Below are 25,350 nucleotides of genomic sequence, written 5' to 3'. Positions count from 1 at the left end.
CTCTCAAAACAGCCATGACGCTGTATGTGATGTGTGTGGGAGGACTGTGAGGTGAGGTGGCAACACCACAAACCTTGTTAAACATCTGAGATTTAATCACGGTACAGAATATGATGAAGTTATGCAGGTCTGGAGGTCTAAAGAAGAGAAGAAAGGTGGTGCTAGTGTGAGACAGATTTCACTCTCATTGACTGTGGGAAAGTGATTCTCGTCTGTCGTGGCTTCAGTTTATGTGTTGATGTACAAACAATATAGGTTCCACCTCACGCAACTACGCAATGAAGTTATTGTTTCTGTATTACATTGGTAGTGGCGATATCAGCGTGGGTTCTACTTTGTGTGGGATCAGAAAGAAAATCAGTTTTATTGCACATCACTAGTTCAAATGAGAGCCCTGAACCCAAATCCAAATTCTGAAGTAAATTTGATAGTAGCACCCTTTTAACCCTTGCACTCAACTATGCCTAGTTAACTTAATTAAAAACTCACAAGTCTGTTCTCACAAGTATAGAAGTATAACAGACAATGCATCTGCATACAGCAGCAGTGTAAAGTTGTGTGTATGCCATGATGGGCGTCACTGTCGTCACGCACTGATGACATCCGACTGCGGGTGTAGCTGCCTTATTATCTTCCCGACACAGGGCGGATTAGAAAAATGGGATTTCAGATGGCTCTCCTTTCCTTCTCCCTTCCCACACGCCCTCTGCCATCGCTCAGCTAAGTGATTATTGTTAAAACACAGGGAAAAAATCATTTTGGAAATAATTATGATAGTAAGTATCATTTCCCATCCTTGGCTGTGGAGATAAGACTCAACCCAGGAGACAGATAGATTGAGTCTAAAAAGTCACATGGATTAGCTTTATCAGTCACAGTTTGATCTGGAGGGTGACTCCTGATCACGGTTGGGGAGCAACAGTAATCAGATTACTACATTTTAAATCTAACACCTTAGATGTAATAATAAACACCCACCAAATATATGGAGTGACACATCACAGAAATCAGATTACAAAATGGTAACAGTAATCCCTGATAATCACTTCCCAGAACACACGTGTCACTTAAGGACAATATGATTGAGTTTGATTACCAAAGTGAAATGACAAATGGAATTTAGAAAGAATAAAGAGAAACAGAAAGGGTTCAAACAAGAAATGCATATCTATTTGTCCAGATGGAAGATAAAAGTTAAATAGTTGAATTAACATCTTTTAGATTGTGGCATTGGTGAACAAAAGATTTGGGGCCAGCACAAAAATATCAGAAAAGAGACAATACAAGCTCTTCTACTAACTACCTTTGGTCAGGATCACTTTGTGTTGTTGTGTTAATAACACATACCTATAACTAAGGTCGCAAGTGATTATGTGATCTTTGGTCTCGTGACGCCAGCATCCCCCGGTACTGCACCATGGCGGACTCAAAATGCAACCAGTGGGGGTTGCCGGACAGCGGATGGCGGAGCAAAACCGGAGCGGAGCCATAACGCGTTTGACATGTGTCTGGTGGAATCTCGGGGTTACTGTCCAGCACTGTCACTGTATCTTACTCTGGAACAACAATGTACCCACATGATAGATCTAATGGACAGTGGAGGCTTTTTCAACTCTGGTGTCCTGGCTTCTGCACCTGTCATATCAATAACATTGTCTATATGTTACCATGGTGATAGTGACACATGCAGATACAGCGGCCATATGCTACATTTTTATTTAAATTTGCAAATTTTTACCTGTATAATTGAACATGTATAATTCATGCGATAAATAGTTATCAAAGTTAATAAAGGAAGTGCAAAGTTTACAGTAAGTGCAGCAGACCTTGAGATGAACACTGCTCACAGTATGCTCTGGCCAACCCGCTAGAACAGCAAAACCAAACGTCTCCACAATATAACTACAAAGCCATCCAACGTCATCATTTTGGTCTATACGATCATATCTCCCTGCTTCTCCTGCTTAATTACTCCCAACAGATAGAAAGAATTAAACCATCAGAAAAAAACTATTAAAGAGTTGACGGATGAAGTTATACCAGTTTTTTCAGAGTGCACAGACTGATACATGTTTAGAGATGTTGCCACCGAACATAAGTCTTGAAGAATATACATCATCAATAACATCATACATCAGCTAATGTGATGATGATGTAGGGATCCCAAAACAATAAAAATCATTACTCAACCAGAGCCAAAAAGGCTGCCTACCCCAATCAAGTGTGAGGCCATGGTGCCAGTGGAGCTTAATACTGTTTATGGTCATTTTGATAGTCTCAACAAGGTGTCAGCTGTACAGTCTACTCTGCCTCCAGAGGATGCGGATGTGAGAAGAATCCTACTAAAAGTATATATGAGTAAAGCCTCTGGACCTGATAACATCCCTGGTCTTGCACTAAAACATGTGTCAATCTGCTGGCTGATGTGATTATAGATATTTTTTAACATACAACTGTCACAAAAAAAAAAATATATATACATATATATATATATATATATATATATATATATATATATATATATATATATATATATATATATATATATATATATATATATATATATATATATATATATATATATATATATATGTATATATATATATATATATATATATATATATATATATATGTATACATAATTGATTGCAATGTTCTGCAGGCAGTCAGTAATCCAGTAATCAAGCATTCACATCTTGGAAGTCCAATCATGAAAAACTGCATAGTGTTTCTTCTACCGGAGCTGTCTCAGAAATGTAATAAAACATTCACATGGATGAAGTTTGCCTGTAAAGGGAGTTGTTTTGTTGTGATTTTTGCTAAAATGTTCATTTCAGAAAAAGGATAAGGCACATTCAGAGGCGTGCAGTTTTGCTTGTTAGCAAACAGCCTTCCAATTATCTTCCTTTTGATTGCTTGCCTCTATCAAGGTGAGCGATTAGACCACCGCTCCTGTGAAGCTCTGGAAGTCATCCTGAAATCGCTGCACTTTGATTTCATCAATCTGCAGGCAGCCCAACTGGAAGAAAATGTGAGTTTTATGAGCAAAACTTATTTTCCTCATCTTCATCTTCCAATTCCAATACAGTTTCATATTCAGGCCTCCCCCTGTATCAGATTAGAGGCTATTTTTTTCACTTCCATAAGAACTTCATAACATTCCTGTCAAATTTGGTGCCTTGCTTTCTTCATTTTTTCTCTTTGCAATTTTTTCTCTTCTAGGGAGCAGCGTCCTTGCTGGATATGATTTTGTACTATGAATCTACAACCCATCTTGACATTTCTGACAACAGCAGTATGGGAACATCGTGTTGGAGGGCCCTCGCTCATTTGATAAAGCAGGTTGGCTGACACAGTGGAATAGTAATATTTTCTTGTAGGCTTTCACTGGGGGATAATGTAAATCCTAGAAAGTGAGTTGGCTGCACATTATATGGATTGAAGATGCAGGGCAGAGCAAACAGGGTGAGAAGTTCGCCAACTGTGAGCACAAGTAAAACACATCAAAATATACACGCTGCATTACTGCGGCGTCACAGACAGCACAGATTAGAAGGCGTGACTGATTAGCTGTGAGGTGAGAAACAATCGGTTTGAGTCCGAATATTACTACTGACTAACTTTCATGTCTCTGTGATCAAAGTGGGACAGGATGAGGGAAAATGATGTAAGGACTTAAAGCATGACTTTGAGTCAAGATTACTTTGTCAAAAATGAAAGGACTCTCCCTGCATCAACCACCACGGAGACTGACTTTTAAATAGTTTTTCACTTTACTATTTTGGTATCTTCAGTCCCATGGTATTGTAATCTGATGCTTTTAAACAAACTGACATTTGTTTTCTCAAATTGGCAACATTTATATTGCATTAGGAAAGCAGTTCAGCTTGCTGTCTGATGTTGTTCATTCATTCGACAGGGACTAAATTCATCCATTAGGGTAAAACACTTAAATTCATCTGCAAAATAGGTGTTACTGGAACTTGGTGACTTCCAGGGCTGTTTGGGGGACTACTGTTCCTGGCAAGCTGACTGCTGTTTGGGTATATGCTAATCACAATAGTCCTTCCAGGTAGATGGCTTGCTTGCTCAGCCACTCACTGTTCAGAAGTTAAAGTTTTTTTAAGAGACCCAATCTGTCCTAGTCTGGAGACCGTGCCTCTTTTGTTAAGCAGGTTATGCTCTGATAAGTGTTACATATAAAACATCTGTGCTGCAACATAGCTAATACGGCTCTGTTATACAGTGCTGCAGGGATGATGTAGTTTCGCAGACTAACCCGGGAGGTAGCATTGTCTTGACTACCTCGATTGAGAAATCCTAACGGTTTAACAGATCGCTAAACGTTAAATCTACGTGCACCAGTTCAAAAGTAAATTTCTTATAGTTACTAAGACAGAGTTCAGTGTAAACATACCTGCACATTGATAATGTGTCTATACATCCATGCTCCACTCCTAATTTCTTCATGGACTTCAAAAGTGGGTGGTGTGACTCCTCTTTTTACGTGCCTGAATGATGCTGTTTATCCATCACAGCTTTTTGGCAGATTAGACTTTCTGATTGGTCCTAAACTATTTTATTCGTACATGTGTGTGTATTCATTATTATTCTGCGTGTGTGTGTTGCAGAGTGTACGTCTGTCCAGGCTTGATGTGTGTAATGTGCCTGTGGTTAACTACCCGGCCCAGTCTCTATCTAAAGCTTTGCTGACCAGCCGGCTGACAGTGCTACACCTTCACAACGCCCAGCTCAGCGGCATGCCACTATACACACTGGGTATGGTGTACAATCACACGCACATGCACATGCACGCACACGCACACGCACACACACGCACACACACACGCGCACACACACACAGACACACACACACACACACAGCAAGATTGTTTGTTTGTTTGATCATTTTCATGTGTGGACTGTGAGTATAAATGTGTGTCTACATGCATTTCTGTGTGTGTGTGTGTGGGTGTGTGTGTGTGTGTGTGTGTGTGTCCTGTGGCCAGCAGGACCAGATTTTGACTTGTGACCCTCTCTGTAGGTCTGGACCCGGATTAGAGGCCTAATCTCTTACCTGTCACTTTACACACTGCTGCACACATCTATAAAGACTCCAACAGCCAGGACACACAGGCACACACACACACACACACACACACACACACACACAGATAGATGGCTATACACAATGTACTTTAGTCTTGTGCATAGTCTTGTGAGCAAGAATATAACCAGAGAAACACTCTTTCTTTTTTCACTGTACATTTGATCTCTAAACACACATATTAGACACCCATGCCACCACACATACACACAACATACAGTACACTATGCTACTGACACGTGATAAATGGCTCTCTGACCTCTCTGATTAGCCGCTGTATCTCCGTATTACTTCACTTAATGAAGTTTATATTAATCTTACGAAAGCAACCAAAACACTTCCTTAAGGTTTACAGTGACATAAAAGGTAAGTAAGTAAAACTCAAATTAGTCTGTAATGCTATTATAAACAATTAATAGAAACTCAAGAGGCCTATTATTTACAATCTTAAAAGTGCTAACACTGTCAGAGCAGGGTGTCGGGTTAGGCCTTTACACATTTTGGTGCCCTAGATGAGAAAAGGATTTGGTGCCCTTCAATTGCAGTCCTCTCATCAATTAACCACAATCCTATGTGGTCAGTCTGCATGTTTTTTGTAAGTGAGCCCCAGAAAATGAAAATATATTTGTGGTTCACCTTGGTTCATATTTCTCATGGGGACCCAATCAATTGACCACCTGTGGGTCCCTAACAACATCACTGTTGTTATGCAGCTTATAACATTTATTTAAACTACTAATAATGTCTCATAATCTAACAAGAAATGTGTATACATACAAACACACATGTATACAGGCTTATCAACCTAAAAATGTATTAAAAAGCATTGTATAGGGAGTTTTTTTTAACCTACTAATGTTGCTTACAAGAACCTTGATAAAAAAAGAGTTACCTTTTAAAAAACATTCTGGTACATGATCAGATGTCTACAGTGCTATGTCATATTGAAGAATGGTCTAGCTGTACCCATGATCAGTCTGTTAAAGGGGGACAGATTCTCTCGCTTCTTGTACTTCCTCAGACCAATCACACTCGTGGGCACAGTGATGGAAAATAGTGCTGCAAAATAGTGCAGCTGGGAGCTTCTTTTTATGGAACATTTGCAAGACAGGCTTATAGTATATAGTCTACAGTCAGTCTTTGGTAAAACAATCCCTGATTCTTTCTTTTTCTTGGGACAAAAACATCCAAACAGTGAGCACAACCTCTTATCTTCTCTCAGCTGGGAGCAAAAATGGACCAAATGGACGCAGTATGTTGCCCACTCTTCCCAACAGCAACTTGTTCCTGCAACATTTGCACCCATTTCCTGGATCCCTTTGATATTTTAGGGTCTCTACAACCTACCTCCTCCTCCAACCCTCATCTCTCATCCCTCCCCATTCTCTTTGCCTTTACCGAGCTCACCACCGCCACCCCTTCTTTCCTCCCAGCGGGGGGTCCCAGCTGAGGATCATTGTCTTCGATTGGAGGGGCCTCTGATTGCGGGAGTGGCTGCTCGCGGTGGAGTCGACCGGATCAATCCCACCGATTCCAACATTTGGTTCCAACTGTGCCTGATGACAATGTTGGCATTCCACATGCAGCCCATCAGGCTTGATCAAATCTACAGCATCGATCTGGATGGAAGGGCAGCGAGGGCTCAGACAACATGGACTTGTGTACCAAAGTAGTACAGTACACATTACACAAATACACAAGGAATGTGATCAACACACATAAATACAAGATATAGAACCATAATGAAGAGGAGACTTGTACAATGTGTACACATGGACATTTAGACTAGAATAGAATAGAATTACTTTAATGATCCCAGACTGGGAAATTATTATAGACTAGAGGGTTTTGAAATTTGACAGGGGTGTTTAAAGGTCTGCCGTCCTGAGGAGTCACCATTGTCTTCAGCCATGGTTCCTTCATGTTAGAAATGTGAAGGAGGGAAATTTCATCCTTAACACTGTAAATGCAGCAGGCGCCAATTTCTGCAGTGCTCTCATTTTCGTGCTCAAGTTCATTCGCCATCAATCAGTCCAACACAGCTACAACCTGGGTGCCCCATGTTTGCCACTTAGAGGACATGCTTGCACAACGGATCATATCTGATATCAACTTAAACCGTCTATATATCTTACACTCTGTACACTCCGGTCTTCATCACTGCTAGCTTCTCTGTGGTGTTGAACAGCCCTGACCACCTCATTTGATCATTTTACCTTTCAGGGAGGAGCTTTACCGGTTGTGCATAACATGCAGAAGCTTCTCACTATCCCTGTGACAACGACATGGTTGGATGAATCATACACTGGACTTTCCCTATTGAGACCAGGGTTCGTGAAACCCTGAAATAGGAAATAATTGGTTTGCATTAGCACTAAATTAACCAAGGCTCTAGAGAAATGTCAACATGGCTAACAACAGAACAAAAAAGTCAAACCGTCACAATACCCCCCTTTATCCCTATGTTTCTTGTCCGTCCAGAAAGTTGCCTTTAGCCATAGATTAGCTATTTAAGATTAACAGCATGTTTTCCTTTGCCTTTCACATATCACTACAACTGAGGTCACAAGTGCAAAGCCGGCTTGCTTAATTGTCAGAATAGTCACAATTCTAAATCCAAGGTTTCAAAATTTGATTTAGTACACAAAAGTTGTATTTTAAGTTTAAAAAAATAAATACAAGTTGGAGGAGAATTATTGTACTTTAAGGGAGTAACTTTCAATCTTGTTGCTGATCTGTTGGGCACTCGTTTCTTCTTTTGTTGCTGCTTGTAGTTGGAGCTTTGAAGTCAAACAAGACTTTGCAGGAGCTCCACTTGACCAACAACCTGCTGAACAGCTACCAGGATGCCCTCCAGTTAGGAGACTTGCTACGCTACAACACAACTTTACTGACAATGGAGCTCAGCAACAACTCTGTAGCAGATGCTGGTAGGGCACATGTATTCTAATATATATGTATTCTAAGTTACACTGTGCAAAGTTATTTTATCTTTACAACCTGATTCCCTGGTTTGTCTATTTGAAAACCCAGGGATGCATTGCCTTTAGGATATTAGATTCCTTTTTCAATGTGGGGTATATTTGTTGTGGTGTGTGCTAAATGATAAAACAACAACAAATAAGGATGTATAGTACATTAGAAAAAGAGCTGTTTTAAGGGAAAATGGGTCGTTAGAGGTGGTGTTACCCAAGTGGTTAACATTAGAGTCCAGACATAACAAAGCAACATTATAAAACTAGTGACGCAATGGCTGACTATTGTGTTGCCTCAAGTTACCACGATGGCAGGCTAGCTTTTATGTTCTGCACCTGCTTGAGTTGAAATAACTCTCCATACCATCAGGTGGTGGTAGTCCGTATTCGTTATTCACAAAGGGAAACAGGAAGACTCAGGACTGCAGATATATAAATGATAAAGCAGCGTTTTCTCTGACTATTCAACATGCTGATAGGCTCTCCCCCTCCCTCTACTAGTACATACTTGGGTTCACTAATTATTAAGACATTGTCTCTTGTTGGCTTAAACAGAGCAAAAAACAGATGTAAAACAACAATTAACTGTTTTAAGGGAGTTTCATACATGGTATTACCATTTTTTAATTATCTTCTCATCACTTTCTGAAAGAACGTCTTAGAACGGTGCACTATTTCTTGAACCCACATCACTAAATGGTTTTCACACTAACACATTTGAGAATGTGTGAGCAAGAGGCAGAACCAGTGTTTGCACAAGGTTGTTGCAAGTGTGGTACATAATCTTAATAATAATTATCAGTAAGTCTTCGGCAGCCATTGTTCAGTTTTCACTAATTAAAGAATGACCCACCTGACCTTGTCTGTAAGAAGCTTACAAGGAAAAACAGTGTAGCAACATAATAGGTAAGTATAGTGGGAGGAGTTGTGACACTGTCAGTTTGCAAACTTGCACAGTCCAGCTTTAATATTATCTAATGAATATAGATATGTGAAAAGGTTAAGAACATAGTGGAGCTCAATAGTTAGTGGAGCTCAAGTCATAGTCATATCATTGCAACAACACTCCCACTAAACATCTGTCAGAGCTTACAAACACAAACATAGCCAAGCAGGTTAGTTGAACACATTCATCTTATTACCATAATTTCCTGTTTTGTTTGGTTTTGTTTTGTTTTTACTATCCAGGATTGGAGGAGCTGTGTGATGGTCTGAGTCGGCAGACAGCAGGTCTGAAGGTCTTACTACTGAGGAACAACCAGATCACTGCAAGTGGCATGGTCCATCTGGCCAAGGCTCTGGTGAGAGACATAAAACCTGCGGTATCCCCAACAGATACTATTACAACCCTTTTTTTACATTTGATGTTGGGGAGCAACTTCAAGTGGTTGTAAAAAAATATAACAGCTGCAAAAGAGAAAATTAGGAGAAGTAGCAAAGTCTGTATAAAGTATAAAGTTGGTTTCAGGAGGAGGTCAGGATGGGCCGGCGGGTTAAACCAGCACAGACCATTCCTTGAGGAGATCATTGTTTATGTCTGGTGCAACCAGAAGTCATAACATAACGTTTCTTTGACAATGTAGGTACATTTGTAACTGAATTTACAAAAGTAACACACTTCTTTCAACCAAAGGCGGGATGTTTGCCTACACCCAGCCAAGCCGTTTTCTTGCCTAAACCTAAACATAGTGCTACCATACGACTAAGCTGGGTGTGCCTTTTGCCGGTATGCTGCAATACATGTTGTTCTAGGAACGGTGACATACAGTACGTTGTCACTAGCGATCACTACTTGTTCGTGGTACCACATTGGTCAGATCGGTAGGCTATTAAAGTAGAGAAGGTTGGAAGAGAGCTGAGTCTGTATAATCAACTGTCACAGATGTCAGCAATGAACATCATAGCACCTGGCTCCTAAACATGCTTAAAATGTTATCTTTGGATCCACGTTTCTAGCCTCAAGCATGCAGGACTAGTAGCATATCAATAAAACAGATGGAAAGAGAAACATATAAAAGAGAGAAGATACCTTACTACTGCACTTGTGCTGAGCACAGATTCCCTCTTGTGTTACTGCCCCTTCACCATTGCTTAGGAAGGGAACACTATAAAACAGACAGAGTGACTTCATGTGAAAAAGATGTTACTTTGGAGGACTGCCACTTTATCCTCTTCTGTTTCTGACCATGGAGTGACTGGAGCTAATTTTGGGCGAGGTGAGCTAAACTGTCTGACTGATACATGCTCTCCTCTATCCAGTATTGAGGAAAAGAAGAGCCTTGTGCCTCGTCTGGAGAATTCCCCTTCTGAAAATGTCCCGCCTCCACACGTTTCACTGTACGTTCCTAATAACATGAATTCCTTCCGCCCGATTGGCAGCATAAACTGCACCTTCCTGTCATGTGAGTGGCGATTGTACAAGTCAAAAGGCTAGAAATTAAAGGTCTGCCTCGTACGTTCACACACGCACACACACACACACTTCCCCTGTCTCCTTCAGTGCTACCAAAAGAAGGAACAGTTTGATTAAATAATAGATGTGTGTTAAGGAGGGGTGCTCATGCCCTGCCAGTCACAGGGATAAGTAGATGTCCTTGCAGGCCATAATGATGATAATTAGACCCGTAGCTGGTCGTGTCGAATATGATGATGAAGAGGGCTGTTATTAACCTTTCTGTTTGGTGTATGTGCTTTTCCGCTTTGTCTTTGTGGCTTGTTCAAATATAAAGGTCCAGTGTCTAGGACTTATGGGATAAAGAAAGATCAATTGATAGAAATTGAATATAATATTCACGATTAGTTTATAATTATATAACTAATCATTTTTATCTTTTTGTTCTGTTACTATGTTGCACCTCCATGTTTCTACAGAAGCCTAGACTGGACACACTAAACACTTGCGCCAGAGAGGAACTCAGGAGCATTTTTCTTTGGTGTTTTCTTGCATTTTTAGCATTTTTTAGTGAAATGAGGGATAGTCAGTTGGTTGCAATCTGCAACCTCACTGCTAGATGCCCCCCCCCCCCCCCCCCCAAAAATAAATAAATAAATAAATGGTATGAGCATCCTTTATCTATAAACAAGCTAATTTGCTGCCAGTGCAGTAAGTGATTGAGCTGGAAGTCATGTGTGTAACCATGGATCGCCATAACATTTTGTACAGACAGTAATGCATGTTCACGTGGGACGCAGTTATTTGAGCTGTGGTTCATAAACACTGTTCATCAAATAAAGGGATCATATTTCAGTCTTACGTAGTGCCAGAAGTGGCTGGCAAATAAAACAAAGAACCAAGATAGGTCCAGCAAGGTTAGCAAAGACAGACAGACAGAATAGAGAGAGATGGACTTTAAGCTGGCACACCATCTTTAAATATCATTCCTATCAGAGTCCATAGTACAGTATGTTTATGTTTTACTGAACAAAGATGGAGAACATGAGAAGCATTATACCTTATATACATAAGTAGCTATGGGCATGTTAGCCTAACATGGCTTTACAATAGACAGTGAGAAAATATCACTTTTGATGACACATTTGACCAGTGAAAAACAAGTTCAGTTGAATTCCTCCAGAGCTACTCCTTCCTCATTCATTGTCTACATTTTCATGTTCCCAGTACATTTTTGTCATAGCTGTAGATATCATGATATCATCATCACAATCAGTGAAGGGTGTCAGGTCTCACAACTTCTCTGAGACTGTAGTTTGGTTCATTTCATAACTGAATGGGATGTAAACCATCTGAAGCACCACTGAATGAGTGGGATGTGACAACTTGTATAAATGAACTTGAACAATAGACTCAATTTGAAATTTTGTTCCAAGATAAACTTTTCCCCTCATGACAGTGGCTCTGAAGGAGAAACACGAGGGAAGCAGATGTGGGCCAAATGAGTTCCATTTCTAGAATTTGGCTAATGATGTCTAAATTGACTCTTTGTTTAAATTATTTTGAGGTGAATATGTCATACAGGGCTCTTTTTCTGCTTTGCATGCATCCTTTTTTTTTTTTTTTGTTTAAAGCCAGCATGTCATGTGTGAAAGCATACTGTGTTTTTGGTTGCTTCACACTCCTACCCCCCTCAAACTTCTCACACCAACCCTCCTGTGGTTTACGTTTGACAGGCTTCAACCATGCTTGACTCTCACACACTCTCAACCACGCAGTCGCCTCTTTAATTGTCTGCTATTATCCCTCGTGCATATCCATTCGAGATGCTCTTCCTCCCTCTCCTCCTCCCCTCTTCACTGGAGAAGCTTCTCGCCATGAGTCGGATGCGGTGTTGCCTCTGTGCGGAGCGACTCAGTGAGGAAAAAGGGGGGGACCCTCTCAAGTGTGTTTGTTGTCACTGCGGTGCAAATTAACTCAGAAGAAGACGCTCTCCGGGTCTGTCGGTTGCCTTCCTGGCTTCCTTTCCGCCCCCACGCTCCCTCTCTCTTCAGAGCAGTGACCAGAGGAATTTAACAAGGGTGGCGAGGCGAGGGGACAAGCGAGGAGTGGGTGGTGCGTTCCTCTTCAAGCTGTTGGGCAACACGGGCCTCTTGTGCCCCAGACTCCCCCAGCTTTATGCGCCAGCTAATCAACCTTCAATGCTAATGTGGCTCTGGAGAGTGGAAACAGAAGTTCTGAGCCTTTAACATGAGAGGAAACATTCTGAAAAGGAATGATAATCATCGCATAATAGTAATGATAATTAAAACTTCTCAAGCCTTACACGCTCACTTGCAAGTAGCACACTACAGAGTCTGAAGCAGAGCCTCATTATCAGATAAAGTCTTTTAAACTTAGCATTACACACTTAAAAACAAATAAAAGTGATTAAAATTACCCAAATATCCAGTTTGAGTGTTTTGTCCCTGAGATGAATGCTAATAAGCGTAACCTCTGGATCCCTGTTTTGCAGCCAGTGCTGAAGGTCCTGCAGGTCCTGGATCTAGGTGAGAACCTCCTGGGGAACGAGGGGATCCAGGTCATCAGGGAGCCTTTAATGGTCAACTGCTCACTGCTGCAGCTCGGCCTGGCCCGGGCCAACATCACCTGTGAAGGTGGTATACAAAGCACAGTCATTTCATCAAGATGAGGGCCCATTAAAATCATCAATATTTGATTTAGAAATATTTGCAATATTATGTACAATTATAATAATGTGGTTTTAAGTTGATTATGTTGAATTTGGTCACAGTTAAATTTGTGACCAAATAAATAAACACATTTTTTGAGACATTTCTATTTGTCCTGCAAACATTAGAATTCTCTGATACAATACATTTACATGTATGTTTACATTTGGGACATTTAGCAGACACTTATGTCCAAAGCAACCTACAATAAGGACATTTGTCACAATTTATTCAGGCATACGTCTTCGGTTTAATATCAGCCAAATGCATTTTCTTTTTCCAATATTGATAGGGCTGGACCTTAAGAAAGGGTTTATATATATATATAGTATATGTGATATTGTATATAGAAATAATTTATCGATCAATTGTGTTTTTAAGTTTCTGCTTTGGATCAGCGATGTTTCTTCTATGAAGCTTGTTAGTCCTGAACAGAACAGTGCATTCTGTCCACACGTGCTGTATTTTATGATGACTCCTAGGTTAATCATTTTAATTCATCACTTACACAATATAAGAAAGAGCATGCTTAGCTCAGCAGATTTAAACTTTAGCTGTAGAAACCTTTGTTGAGGTGTTGCTGCTCTGGATGCAGAGTTTATCTAATGATTTAGCTGAGTGCCTGAAGCAAAACCATAGATTTTCTTGTTAAGTGAGCTTACACTGAAGCACTGTTAATGGCTTAGGAAAGAAAATTTATGTCAGGGAGCATATGTTATGTTGTGTTATGTACCTCATTTTAACATTTACATGTTTTCTTTGTTGAAGGAGCCGTGGCACTGGCAGAGTTTCTTGCAGAAAGTCGGCAGATTCAGCAGCTGGACCTCCGTCAGAATGAGGTGAAGGTCGGAGGCCTGATGGCCTTGTGTCTGGCACTGAGGATCAACCGATCTCTTGCTTGCCTGGATTTAGACCACATACTGCCACAAGAGCAGGTAGGTGCAGCTATCATTGTAACAGATCGGAATCCTCTTCTGTCATGAAAGGCTACCTGTGCTGTTTCACTTCAATTTTGCATGTTCTCCAACACTTTTAGCATTTTTACCATGGTGTAGATAGACCTAACCAGGATCAACATTACACAGACATGGTGTCTTCTGTTAGCTAGCAAAAAAACAAGGGGATGAAGCTTCGGTAGACACAATAATCACCATTGTGCATTATTTTAATGATATTGCAAGTTCATTCTTCCATTCTGACTGGAAACATCACAAACTTTCTGGTTCATCATGGCCCAGGACAGGAAAGGCTGAACGGCAGGTGATTAAAACCACCCAAAACATCACTGTAGTCATCAAATGTCAGTGATAGATGTCACAGAACCCAAAGATACATGAAGACAACTCACAGTCTGTTCACCCTGCTGCCATCTGGCAACAGATACAGAAGTACCTGCTGCTGTACCAGCAGAATACACAGCAGCTTCACTCCTTTCCTTTTTTATGAAGAATGCGATCTTTATTCCCTAATGATACACAATCAGTTATTCGCAGTATTTGTAATTAGACTATTTGCACTTCAGTGTTATAATGATAATACGTGTGGTTTAAGATAAAACGAGTCTCAAAGAGACAAAAGCACACACCACTGTGTGACAGCAGTACTAGCCCAACATATGATTTGATTAACTGACTTAACCTCGATTTTGTCTGTATCGATACAGAGGGACATATATAATATAATTTGTGGATCTTGATGGAAAGACTCAGGTGTAATTAAGTGGCTGACAGTACAATTCGATGTGGATCCTTAAATTGTGGTTTAAAATTCAGAGTGATTGAGGGCTGTTGAGTGTGATACTAGGCTTGTTGAATTAAATGGGACAGTTGAGTTATGTGCTGTACTGAGGGACATTCTGGTTCATTCATTAGAACATGTAGTTTTTGTTTCTTTGAGTGCAGAATAGAAAACTACTCGTGGAGCTTGGTTTTACAAAGTCGTGTTGTATAATGACAATCTTGAATCTTGAATTCTGACTTGATGAATCAGTCTCACTGTGAGCTCTGAAGCCTGTGGACCGCCCGCTCTGCAGCCGTTTAAATGATGGTTGATGCTTTGGTTGAAAATGTCCCACTCATTTAGAATGAGACTTGAGGATTACTTATCCTTAACATCTCGTCTTTGGTGATACATTCTGACTCACTGTGGTCACAGATTTCTCACTTGGAGACACAAGTAAGTCATTTGTGTCTCATTTCATCAGTGATTCTTGTTTTTTTTTTTTTGTTTTTTTTTCCTCTCTCTCTCCCTCTACCATCCATGGCTGCAGAGGCCTGAGGAAATTGATGCCATAACTTTAATACATGCCCCTGCTGGATTCACAAAATAATTACCCACACTTGCCATCTGTTTGTCATGATTTTATTTCTGCTAACTTATTTGCATATTAAAGCATTAATTAAAATCTCCAAGGAACTGAATGCTTACTTTAAAATTAACTCTGAAGGCGATCCGTGCACAGTTTCCAAAGTTGTTTTATTTTTGTTTGCAGTGGTTTTCTGTTTGTCTGCATGTTGTTTACACGATTAAGTCTGATTTTTATGAAATGTCTCCTCTGGCTAAAGTCAAACGGCAAGATGTGCCAGATTTTGGAGAAGCAGCTTTTAAGAGCCATGACGCCTCTGTGAATGTGTGTCATTATAGCTGGGAGTTCTTCGTCTTCTTCTTCCTCATCTTCTTCCTCACTTTTTGCCCATGCACCAAAGCCTCGATATTGGCGGCTCTGTTTTCATGCTCCTCTAAGCCGCCGAGAGACGTGATTAGCATTTCCACCATTGGTGGGAGTTAGTGTGGCTGGGTATTTTAAGGGAATGGTAATAAGGGAATTTTTAAGCTCTGTCAGGTTTTGGAGTCACACAGCTGGGATTTGTCTTGGCGTGGCATATCCAGGTGGGAGGAGTGACGATTGTATTAAAAAGCAAATCTTTCCATCAGAAAACAGCGGGTGGCCAGATCAAGTGTTCTCGCTCAGTCACATTCCCTGGGTCGCCAAGGAATACGTGAAAATTTCATTCTTCTGAAAGAAAATAAGTGTGGGTATGAATGTGAGTGAGTGACGGAGGGGGTTATGGCAGCACTTTGTGTGTGTTTGACAGAGTCGCTGATATGGGGTTTGTGTGTTCATACATGTGCCTTTTGTATGTGTGTGGTTTTACAACCATGCGGGGGGGCAATTTAAGATGCGCATATTTAAAAGGCGAGAAACGAAGGTGGCGAGAGGGGGGAAATCTGGGTTCTCTTGTCTTTGTTTACAAGAGTCAGATTTTTCATGTCTGTTGCCACGCTGCTCCATTTGATCACTGGCCTGTTTGCTGTTAATTATTAATTATTTACCCATCTAAAATATTCATGCTCCCTGGCCCTGGTGGAAAGCAGACTTTTCCGAGGGGCAAGTTCTCTCTGTAGCCACTGCAAGGTGGAGTTGTTTATACATCCTTATCTGGGGACTTTGTCAACCCAGCTAATGAACTAAACTTCCCTCTGCCCAGAGCTCTTCATCGCGGGTCGGAGGGGGGCTCGGTAACATGTTTGATGCTTAAATATTTGGCTTTGGATTTGGCCGATGTGATCGTCCTGTCAGCTGTTCAGAGGAGTTCAATGATAACACTGGGGAGCGTCCTCTCCTGAATGTCGCATGTCAGCAAGGTGTAGCTGTTAGAAAGTGATTGTCTCACCGAGTGATTATTACAGCAGCATGGAGTATGTGTGTGTGTGTGTGCGCAGGAAGGAGAAGCTACAGGAAGGAGGCTCAGTAGTTCTTTCAGTGGCCCTGTGGAGGGGGGGGAGGAGGAGGAGGAGGAGGAGCGGTTGAGGTTCTTCAAGAAGAAGCCAGTGGGATGAAGGGTAAAGTCATTTTTACTAACTTAACTTAGAGCTGAAAATTATGCTGCATGCACCTTAAATGTAGACTTTGAGGCAGAACGTTTGCATTGGATTGATCAGATTGTATACTTGTTCCTAATTGAGTGGTACTTAGAGTTAATGCCTTTGAACACTTTAAATGGTGTATAACTCTCTGTATCGAACTCCTCTTGGACCACTTCATCTTTACAGGAGCAACACGTCCAAACAGCTGAGCCTGTCTTTATCTGTTTGCTGTGAAGTACAGACATAATGAGAGTGTGACTAATTCATTTATTTTCATATAACATCTTGGAACAGTTCCTCCAAAGGGGCAGGGCCTGACTAAACAATGACAGGGCTCAGGGGCAGTTTTAAGCTGTGGGCCCCTAATGAACCTCAAGTACCTTGACTTTTTTAATGTTTAATTCAATATAGTTACAATTTATAAATGACTAAATACATTTACCCGTGCACTGTATATGTACAGTTTTGAGGTACTTCTACCTTCCTAGATTATTTCTATTTTCTGCTACTTTATCCTCCTACTGCACTACATTGTGTAGGTAAATATTGTACTTTTACATTAATACACAGATTTTGACAACTTAGTTACTAGTGACTTAACAGTATGAATGCCGCATCAGAGCCAAACTACATAATATTTAGATTAGTTTATTGTTAATGAAACAACAATGACTGAGAAAATCCAAAAAGTCGAATATTGTATCCTGTAATCAGACAACCCATAGTAAACGCGATACATACATGAACTGTTACAAGAAAAAGTATACTTACTATACTAAGACGTGTATATGAATACAATTCTTGTTGGTGACTTTTATATTTCAATATGATGATGTAAATTCCCCCAAAAATGTTCAGTTGATCAAATGACCACATGCTAACCACAGAGTGAATCTGTGGTTCACTTTGCAGCCTCGTCAATGTGACTGATTTAATTATCGAGTTATTGAGTTTATCATCATATGTGGAGGGCCATCACCAAAACACTAGCAATGGATGTGAATACACCTTCATTGTGTGAGACTGTGTGTTGTGTTAGTTGTCTTTTAGATACACGTTTATAAAACAATTTATAAATAAATATCTATATCTGAACTGTCTGCTCATGCCTACAGGACGGTATGTGAATGATTTATCAAGTGTTGTGTATTGAACATATCTGCATTACCAATGGAAAAATATTCACCTAGAACATATCTGCCAAACATTGTTGCACTCCTGGCAACTAAAGAATGATCAATATCTTTTTTAAGCGAAGGGCATAGCAAGTGAGGAAAGGAGGAAAGGCGGTGAATCTACCAGTGTCTTCTACTTTGGTCCAAACTGAGACATTTTGTAAACTGTGGGGCAGATTAACATTTCATTTGGTATTGGTATTAATTTCCCCAGAGGATGACTTGTAATTAGTTTTGGCCATCCCCTTATATTTTTATCTGGTGCCGTCATAAGGTCAACATTGATAGCCGACACCCATTAACCAGTAATTTATCATTAATTATTAAGAAAGAAAAATAAAAAATATGTAAAATACAAGAGGCCCCTATCATTTACTCTGGCCCTCAATTGACAAATAAGCTCTGGCCCGCTGCTTCAGCCCTGAGCGAGGCTGTTCCTACATGTACCAAGAACCCTGGTCTCACATAGATGGACTTATTCCACACTTGGTTTTGTCGCTGTCTAAGCACTGGAGAAAGGAGCACACTGGACTGCATCTCCCAGTCATCTATAGACAGACATGAGTAACCAGTGAAAGATATTCGCTGAGGTTAACTGATAAACGATTCACTTTTGACACCCTACCTGCAATTTTATATTAAATAACATGTTTATAAAACATCCTCATGCCTAAAAGACTAAATAGTTACATGTGTTCCTGACCTTCATTTAAGGGTTGCAAATTGGTCAGGTTTAGGGAGGAAAACCTTTTGTTTAAGTTTAGGACAACATTGTAGTCTGTGTTAAAATTGCTACATCCCAAACGTAACTATATTACCTAAGTAACTAATGTTACATTATATATGTGACATAACTTAACTGTGTTGGTAAGTTAAAAGAGCTTAGTGTTGAACAGCCGTCTCTTGAATTAAAGTCCTGTGACTGCTTAACCTGATCCTCCATCCCAGACCTCCTTTCTCTACAGACTGGACATCCCAAATACTACATCTCCTCACTTCCTCCTTTGCTGCTGCAATAACTACTACAGCCTCTAGAGGTCGCAACCTAACAACACATCTAAATATGGGTTGTAAAAAGCTGCTTTCATTCTGTCATGTGGTCCATCGGTATTTAGCTCAAAAGCACCCTTAACGACTTTATAGCAACTAGATTGGCCATGAACCTTTCGCCATGTTTAACCACAATGGATCTCCAGTGAGAAACAGAAGAAACATTTGTGACTACTGTATACAAATAAAAACAATAACCAATAAATAAAAGTTAAGGGTTGAATATAGTGAACCTTTCTTTTATCGACGCTGATAAAAACAAATGACTACCATAACTTTGAAGGCTGTTGTTAACCACCAGATGAGAGGTAACTCTTGTCACATTTATTCTTTGCTAAATGGTAATTTCTTAGCATAAGTCATACCACATTCACACAACCACTGATGGCAGAGGCTACCATGCAAGGTGCTGGTCTGCTAATCAGGAGCAATACAGTACTCTATCCAAAGCACCCCATGATATTACTATGCTTAGATTTACAGGACTGACATCTTGAAAGCAAGAAAAGATACATGGAGGGACTGGTGTGGGAAATGTACTGTTCTGAGGGCAGCATCTGAAGGAGCATGGATTCTTATTTTAGGAACAGCGTGAGGCAAAGAGGTCTCCCGGTATGTTTTTAGATCCAACAACCTTAACTCTTCACACCTCCGTTTAGTTTACCGACTTTAAATCATTCTTCTGTGCATGTACAGGACTGACATTTGAGAAAAGATACATGTGTTCGTTTGGGTCCATGGAGAGACTGCTGTGGGAAGTGTTCTGTTCAGAGGGCACCATCTGAAGGAGCGTGGATTCCTATTTTGGGAACAGCGTGAAGCAAAGAGGTCTCTTGGTATGTTTTCGGGCACCCTTCCTGTCACGGTCAGTCCCAGTACGGTGGCTAGGTGACAGGACAGCCTGACCATGCATGTAGTCGGCACTCAGGTTTCAGTTGCATCATGATGACATCAATGCTCTGGGGAACAGAATACTTAGGCAGACAACAGCAACCAGGCAGAACAAACCTCCCAGCAACGCCTCAGAGGGCAGCAGGGAACAGCTCCGAGCAGTGAGGTGGACCAGGGTTCACACTGCTACCAGATCAGTCAATTGCCCACCACACCATACAACACAGTTCACATAGTTCAGAGAGCAAAAAGGAAAAACTGTTTAGTGATTATAACAGAGAACAGGAAGAGATAAAGAAGTTAATAGAGTTTCGCTCCAGATCAAATCCAGAATTAAAATATGTTGTCTTGTTTATAAAAAAAAAAAAAAAAAAAACATTTTTGACAACAGTATCCAACAAATAGAAGATTAAAAATCCAATGATGTTCTGACTGGTTCCCAACTTTGGATCTTATTTTCAGCTGAACTGTACAATTAGGGGACAGACAGGATGCTGATGTGTGCTTATAAACATGAAAAAAAAGACATTTTGGTGTTAATCTGCATTATAGTACAAGCACTGTGTCGCACCGTAACATTCAGAAGCATCATTGGTGTCACTGACAACAGGTCGTATAAAAAAATAAACAGTTGACACATCACCACCGGGGCTTCATCTGGACCACATTCACATTTATAATTTGACAAAATGTTGTTTATTTTAAAGGCTCAGTTAACCTCTGATGTCTGCCTCTGACTCAATACCATGGATGTGAATGAAATTCTATTTGTAGGATTTTTTTTTTTTAAATGTCCGTTCCTAGGCCCAGTTCCCTCAACATTGACAGGAATATAGCCTGTAGTTGAATTGAGGGTATTACCAAAAGACGTCCCCCAGGTTAACCTGCAATCCCCTCTCTTCATCCCTGAGTAGCAGAGAGAGTGCAGGGCAGAGGGTTGTTTAGTTGAGCAGTTGTCTGACTCATTAACTCCTAAATTCATCATCCATACTCCACTTTATGAAATAGATTGTTTTTTCCGTGATGTAGCATAAAAGGACTCAAACCCCGGTATTGTTTTGCAACCGTAGTGTTCAAATCAAATCAAATCAATTTTATTTATATAGCCCAAAATCACAATCACATCGCCTCAGTGGGCTTTACAATCTGTACAGTGAGCAACATCCTCCGTCCTCAGACCGTCAATTCAAGTGAGGGAAAAATTGCTGTATTTATTTAGCAGGGGGAAAAAAGATAGAAGAAACCTCAGGAAGAGCCACAGAGGAGCAATCCCTCGCTAGTGTTGTACATGTAATGAAATTTGTTAGAATCTATGACTCTGGAATAATAGTAGTGTAACTAGGCTGTGTCCGTGGTGCTGAAGTTGGAGATAGATTGTTAATTGTGTCTTTTCCTCCAAGTCCCGCCATTCTGTCAGTTTTGTTCTACATCTATAATTTTCTCTAAACTACATATTATAAATACTCAATTCTATACTGCAGCCTATAATGTCACCGTCATGATCAAAATCACAAGTAGCAATGTGCCATTGTAGAAGAGTGAGAGGATTATAGAGACACACTGCAGCCTATAGAATAGTATTCATTTGGTATTTCTGTGATTATTAAGTGGTGACCATGCTGCAGAACATACAGTGCTGGACAACGCCACATCTGTGATAAAATAAGGGGGGGTCAGGGTGAGGGTCAGTGGTTAGGGCCCTTACCCTGAACTTTGTGTCATCCCTCCTGTCAAAAGTCATCAAATCACCAACTGAATTTAATTCTGGTTGGCACGTATTTTACTTTTAAAGTAGGGATGTAACAAAGAACTGGATGTTGCTTAAATTCTGGGTCTTTGACAATATCTGCCAACATATCACGTGGTTATTTTGTTTAGAAAGCTCTAACAAGGGAAATAGGTATAAGTGCATTCTACTGTCTCTCCTTGTCATGCTATTGTTCTGTTTGAACAGCACAGGGCTGTCTGTTTTCGGCGGTGTATGATTTGTAGTTGTGCGGGGAAATACTCCAACATCTTTGGCCTATGTCCTGGTCTTTGCTGCTTCTGTTGGGGTCACTCACCCTCCAGAGCCGCTCCTCACGTGAGAGTATCTCTACACTTGCAGGACAAGAAGAGGGAGGGATGGCTACTGACTGCTGGTTTGTTTCGCAGTTGTACATCGTACAATTATTCATTGTCAAAAACTAACTACACATTTTTTTTCCTACAATATGTTGAGTCCCACACACATAATTCCATTGTTAAAGAACCTACCCTGAAAGCATAGCTTTGTAAGCTACCAATTACTCCACACTGGAAGAAGTTGAACTACAGCATAGCTACCGTAGGAAAAAAAACAAAAAACTACTTTCACAGCCAAATTCTTGTTTTGCTCCCCACTAAAATGCAGCATTACTTTTGCAGAGAGTCGACTGTTCCTCCTGATGTCTGTGAGAGGGACAAAGCTGGATGAGTCACCCCAGCAGACGAGGGGGCTTTGGTTGTGGAGGGGGAGGTGGTAGTGGTTTGGGGGGGGGGTTGCAATCCCCTGTCTCTCTACAAACACAACAACAATACCAGTAACACACTCCTCGCTGCACTCCTGATGTATTTTCAGGCAAAAACAGGCATATTTGCCAGCTGTGTAATTTACTGCGGCTCTCATTTGCATATTAAAGCCTTAATTATCCCCTCTGAGCATGTGAGTGTGTGTGTGTGTGTGTGTGTATGAGGGCTTGGGAGGGTGTAACTGCTTGGACGTGTAGTCAGGAGAAGGGGAATGATCAGCATTTTGGGGTCTGGATTGCGGCCAGAGGGGAGCTGAGTCACCTCCCACCCCGGCTCCCCCTGTGGACCGGCTGGTTCTGATAACGGAGCGAGGTGGAGCTCTTTGATGAATAACACTCGACATGTCTCCTTGTCATTTTTAATCACCGCCACTCTTCCAAACCAGTAGGTGTGACCTGCAGTATCACAGAAAGAAGAGATGTGGGGTTTTTTTTTATCCTTCAGTACGTGGAGGTGATGGAAACCTGACAGTCAGGGGAGTCGACTGGAACAAGGAATCACTGCTCAGTCTTTTTTAAGTTGGTCTTATTGTTACAGTCTAACTGTGACAGGACTTCTGCATATGCACATTAAAACATTGTATTAACACATCCATGTGAAACCTCTGGAAATATAACTGTCCCTCAGTTTTCAACTCAGGCAGCTTGAATGTTACGCAACATTTCACACACTGTTAGAAACATATTCTGTATCTGCTTGTTCCAGTGATTCACTGGCTCTGATCACACTGTCAGGTTCATTTACAGTATGAACTTAAAGCTGCACAACTGCATCAAACTGCAAGAAATGCTGGATGTCTTGTGTGTTATTTAATGACCGCGCAATACACTTGATCTCAACTAGAATTCAAACGAAGTGGGAATTCAGACCTGTTAATACAATCTGTAATCCATAAAAATGTCAAGATAACCTCTATAGATCAATTAGATCAACTTAAATAAAGGAATGTCCTTGGACACAGTGATGAGCAGGCTGATACAGTCTGATATAATATGAGATATGAATAAATATGTGTAATTGTAGGCTCAGTCATATGAAACACAACAGACCTATAGCATCTGTGACTGAAGACTGTAAGTTAAAGTGTGCTCAGAGGATCGGGCTTCACCATCAGGCTCATTTCAGTCACACAGACTGAACACTGAACTTCTAGGCTCAGATACATTAAACACACAGAGCCTGGATTATTATGGTCATGTTGGTGTGATGGGCTCTGAAAGACACAACAATAAATGCCTCACAGTGGTCGGTAACATGGATCGTAACAAGTGCAGGAACATGACATAACTGTAGTAATATATTAATGAAATATTATTGGTAATGCGTGATTATTATTATTGGTAATAGTAATGTGTGTGTGTGTTTAAATGTATCAAGTGACATTCGTATCAATTGAAATGATGGGAAATGAATTCATTCAGTGGTTGTAATCCAGACAGAAACCTTCACCGACTGAGGTTTGATCAGTGAAGGTGTATCACTGCATTGATTCTTCTCCCAGTCAAATGTGTCTCCATCCCAGTTTAACTTTGTGCGCTTGTCCTTCTGTCTCTGGCTGTTTGATTGGCTCGCGCCTTTGTCCCTCTCAGCCAGTCGGAGCCCTGAAGCCCCCGCCCCGCTGTGATGAGATTGTGTTTTTACCGAACAGCCCTGCAGCGCTGCAAGTTCGTTTGACATGTTTCCTGTCTAAACAACTCAGCTATACACCCACCAGGTGTGAAGTCGCTCAGATAAAGAGAAAACACATCACCTGGTTGCGTTGGTGTGGTCTGCGTTGCTGCCGTATTCAGGAGAGGTCAGGATCCGCTAAATGTCTCATCCAAACAACATCACATCAAAGATACACTTCCCCAACAATACAGCCGCTAGTGTGAAGGGTGTTCATATATATATATATATATTAATATGTTATGCAGACAGACAGACAGACAGATTTGTCGTTCTATAGTTAGTCCTTATTAATGAATTCCACTTAGCTGCCCTGAACAGAACTAGACATGATGCACCATTAGAGGTACATGTCCTTTGGGTAACCTGAGCGTCCTAACAGTGGCCGTTGCTGTGTGTATGATACTTTATAGTGTTATTGTTTATGTGTTGCTCATCCATAGAGTCCAGCCTACACAGACCTATAGCACGACAAGTGTACAGTATCAGCGGTGGCGCTAAGTTGCTTTGTCAAAACTTTATTCACTTAGCAGCTTTGCTGACACACACCAGACTCAACATTTTTAAGGGATCTACAAGGTCGTTTTATGCAGAGGAGGCTTTTCTCAGTGGTCATAGCCCAGTAAGTCCACATTCCCCATTCAGACATGCAAGACGCTCACTCAAACAACTTGGCATAATCACCAAAACACTGGAAGTTCTGCAATTGATATGGGCCTCCTCTGCATAAGGGGGCATATGTATATCAGCCCTGCATAAGGGGGGGTATCGGATCGCATCGCCTTTCAACGGGCATGTCCTGAGGCGCCACGCTCAAACAGTCACCCATCAGCAGCTGGCAGCCTCTCATCTGACTACCATGAAGCCCCATGCGTGTCTATCTCTCTGGCTCCCTTCATCCACAAGCCACATCCCTTTCACTTTTGAATGGCGGGCTGACTGC

At 40.9% G+C, this 25,350-nt stretch overlaps 1 protein-coding gene across 1 annotated transcript in view; it reads left to right on the top strand.

The window, feature by feature from the left end:
* The window catches only part of LOC115597436 (protein phosphatase 1 regulatory subunit 37), a 63,106-nt gene that overhangs the window by 19,120 nt on the left and 18,636 nt on the right, over positions 1–25,350 (top strand). Inside the window, exons 4-10 of the mRNA XM_030443319.1 lie at positions 2,931–3,031; positions 3,223–3,342; positions 4,632–4,779; positions 7,882–8,037; positions 9,271–9,383; positions 12,990–13,131; positions 13,975–14,141. Of these exons, the coding sequence (XP_030299179.1) occupies positions 2,931–3,031; positions 3,223–3,342; positions 4,632–4,779; positions 7,882–8,037; positions 9,271–9,383; positions 12,990–13,131; positions 13,975–14,141 (947 nt within the window). The remainder of the gene's footprint in view (positions 1–2,930; positions 3,032–3,222; positions 3,343–4,631; positions 4,780–7,881; positions 8,038–9,270; positions 9,384–12,989; positions 13,132–13,974; positions 14,142–25,350) is intronic.

The sequence above is a fragment of the Sparus aurata genome, chromosome 16 (assembly GCF_900880675.1).
Source record: "Sparus aurata chromosome 16, fSpaAur1.1, whole genome shotgun sequence".
NCBI lineage: Eukaryota > Metazoa > Chordata > Actinopteri > Spariformes > Sparidae > Sparus > Sparus aurata.
The sequence above is the reverse complement of the archived record's forward strand: the minus strand, read 5'-3'. Positions and strand labels throughout refer to the sequence as shown.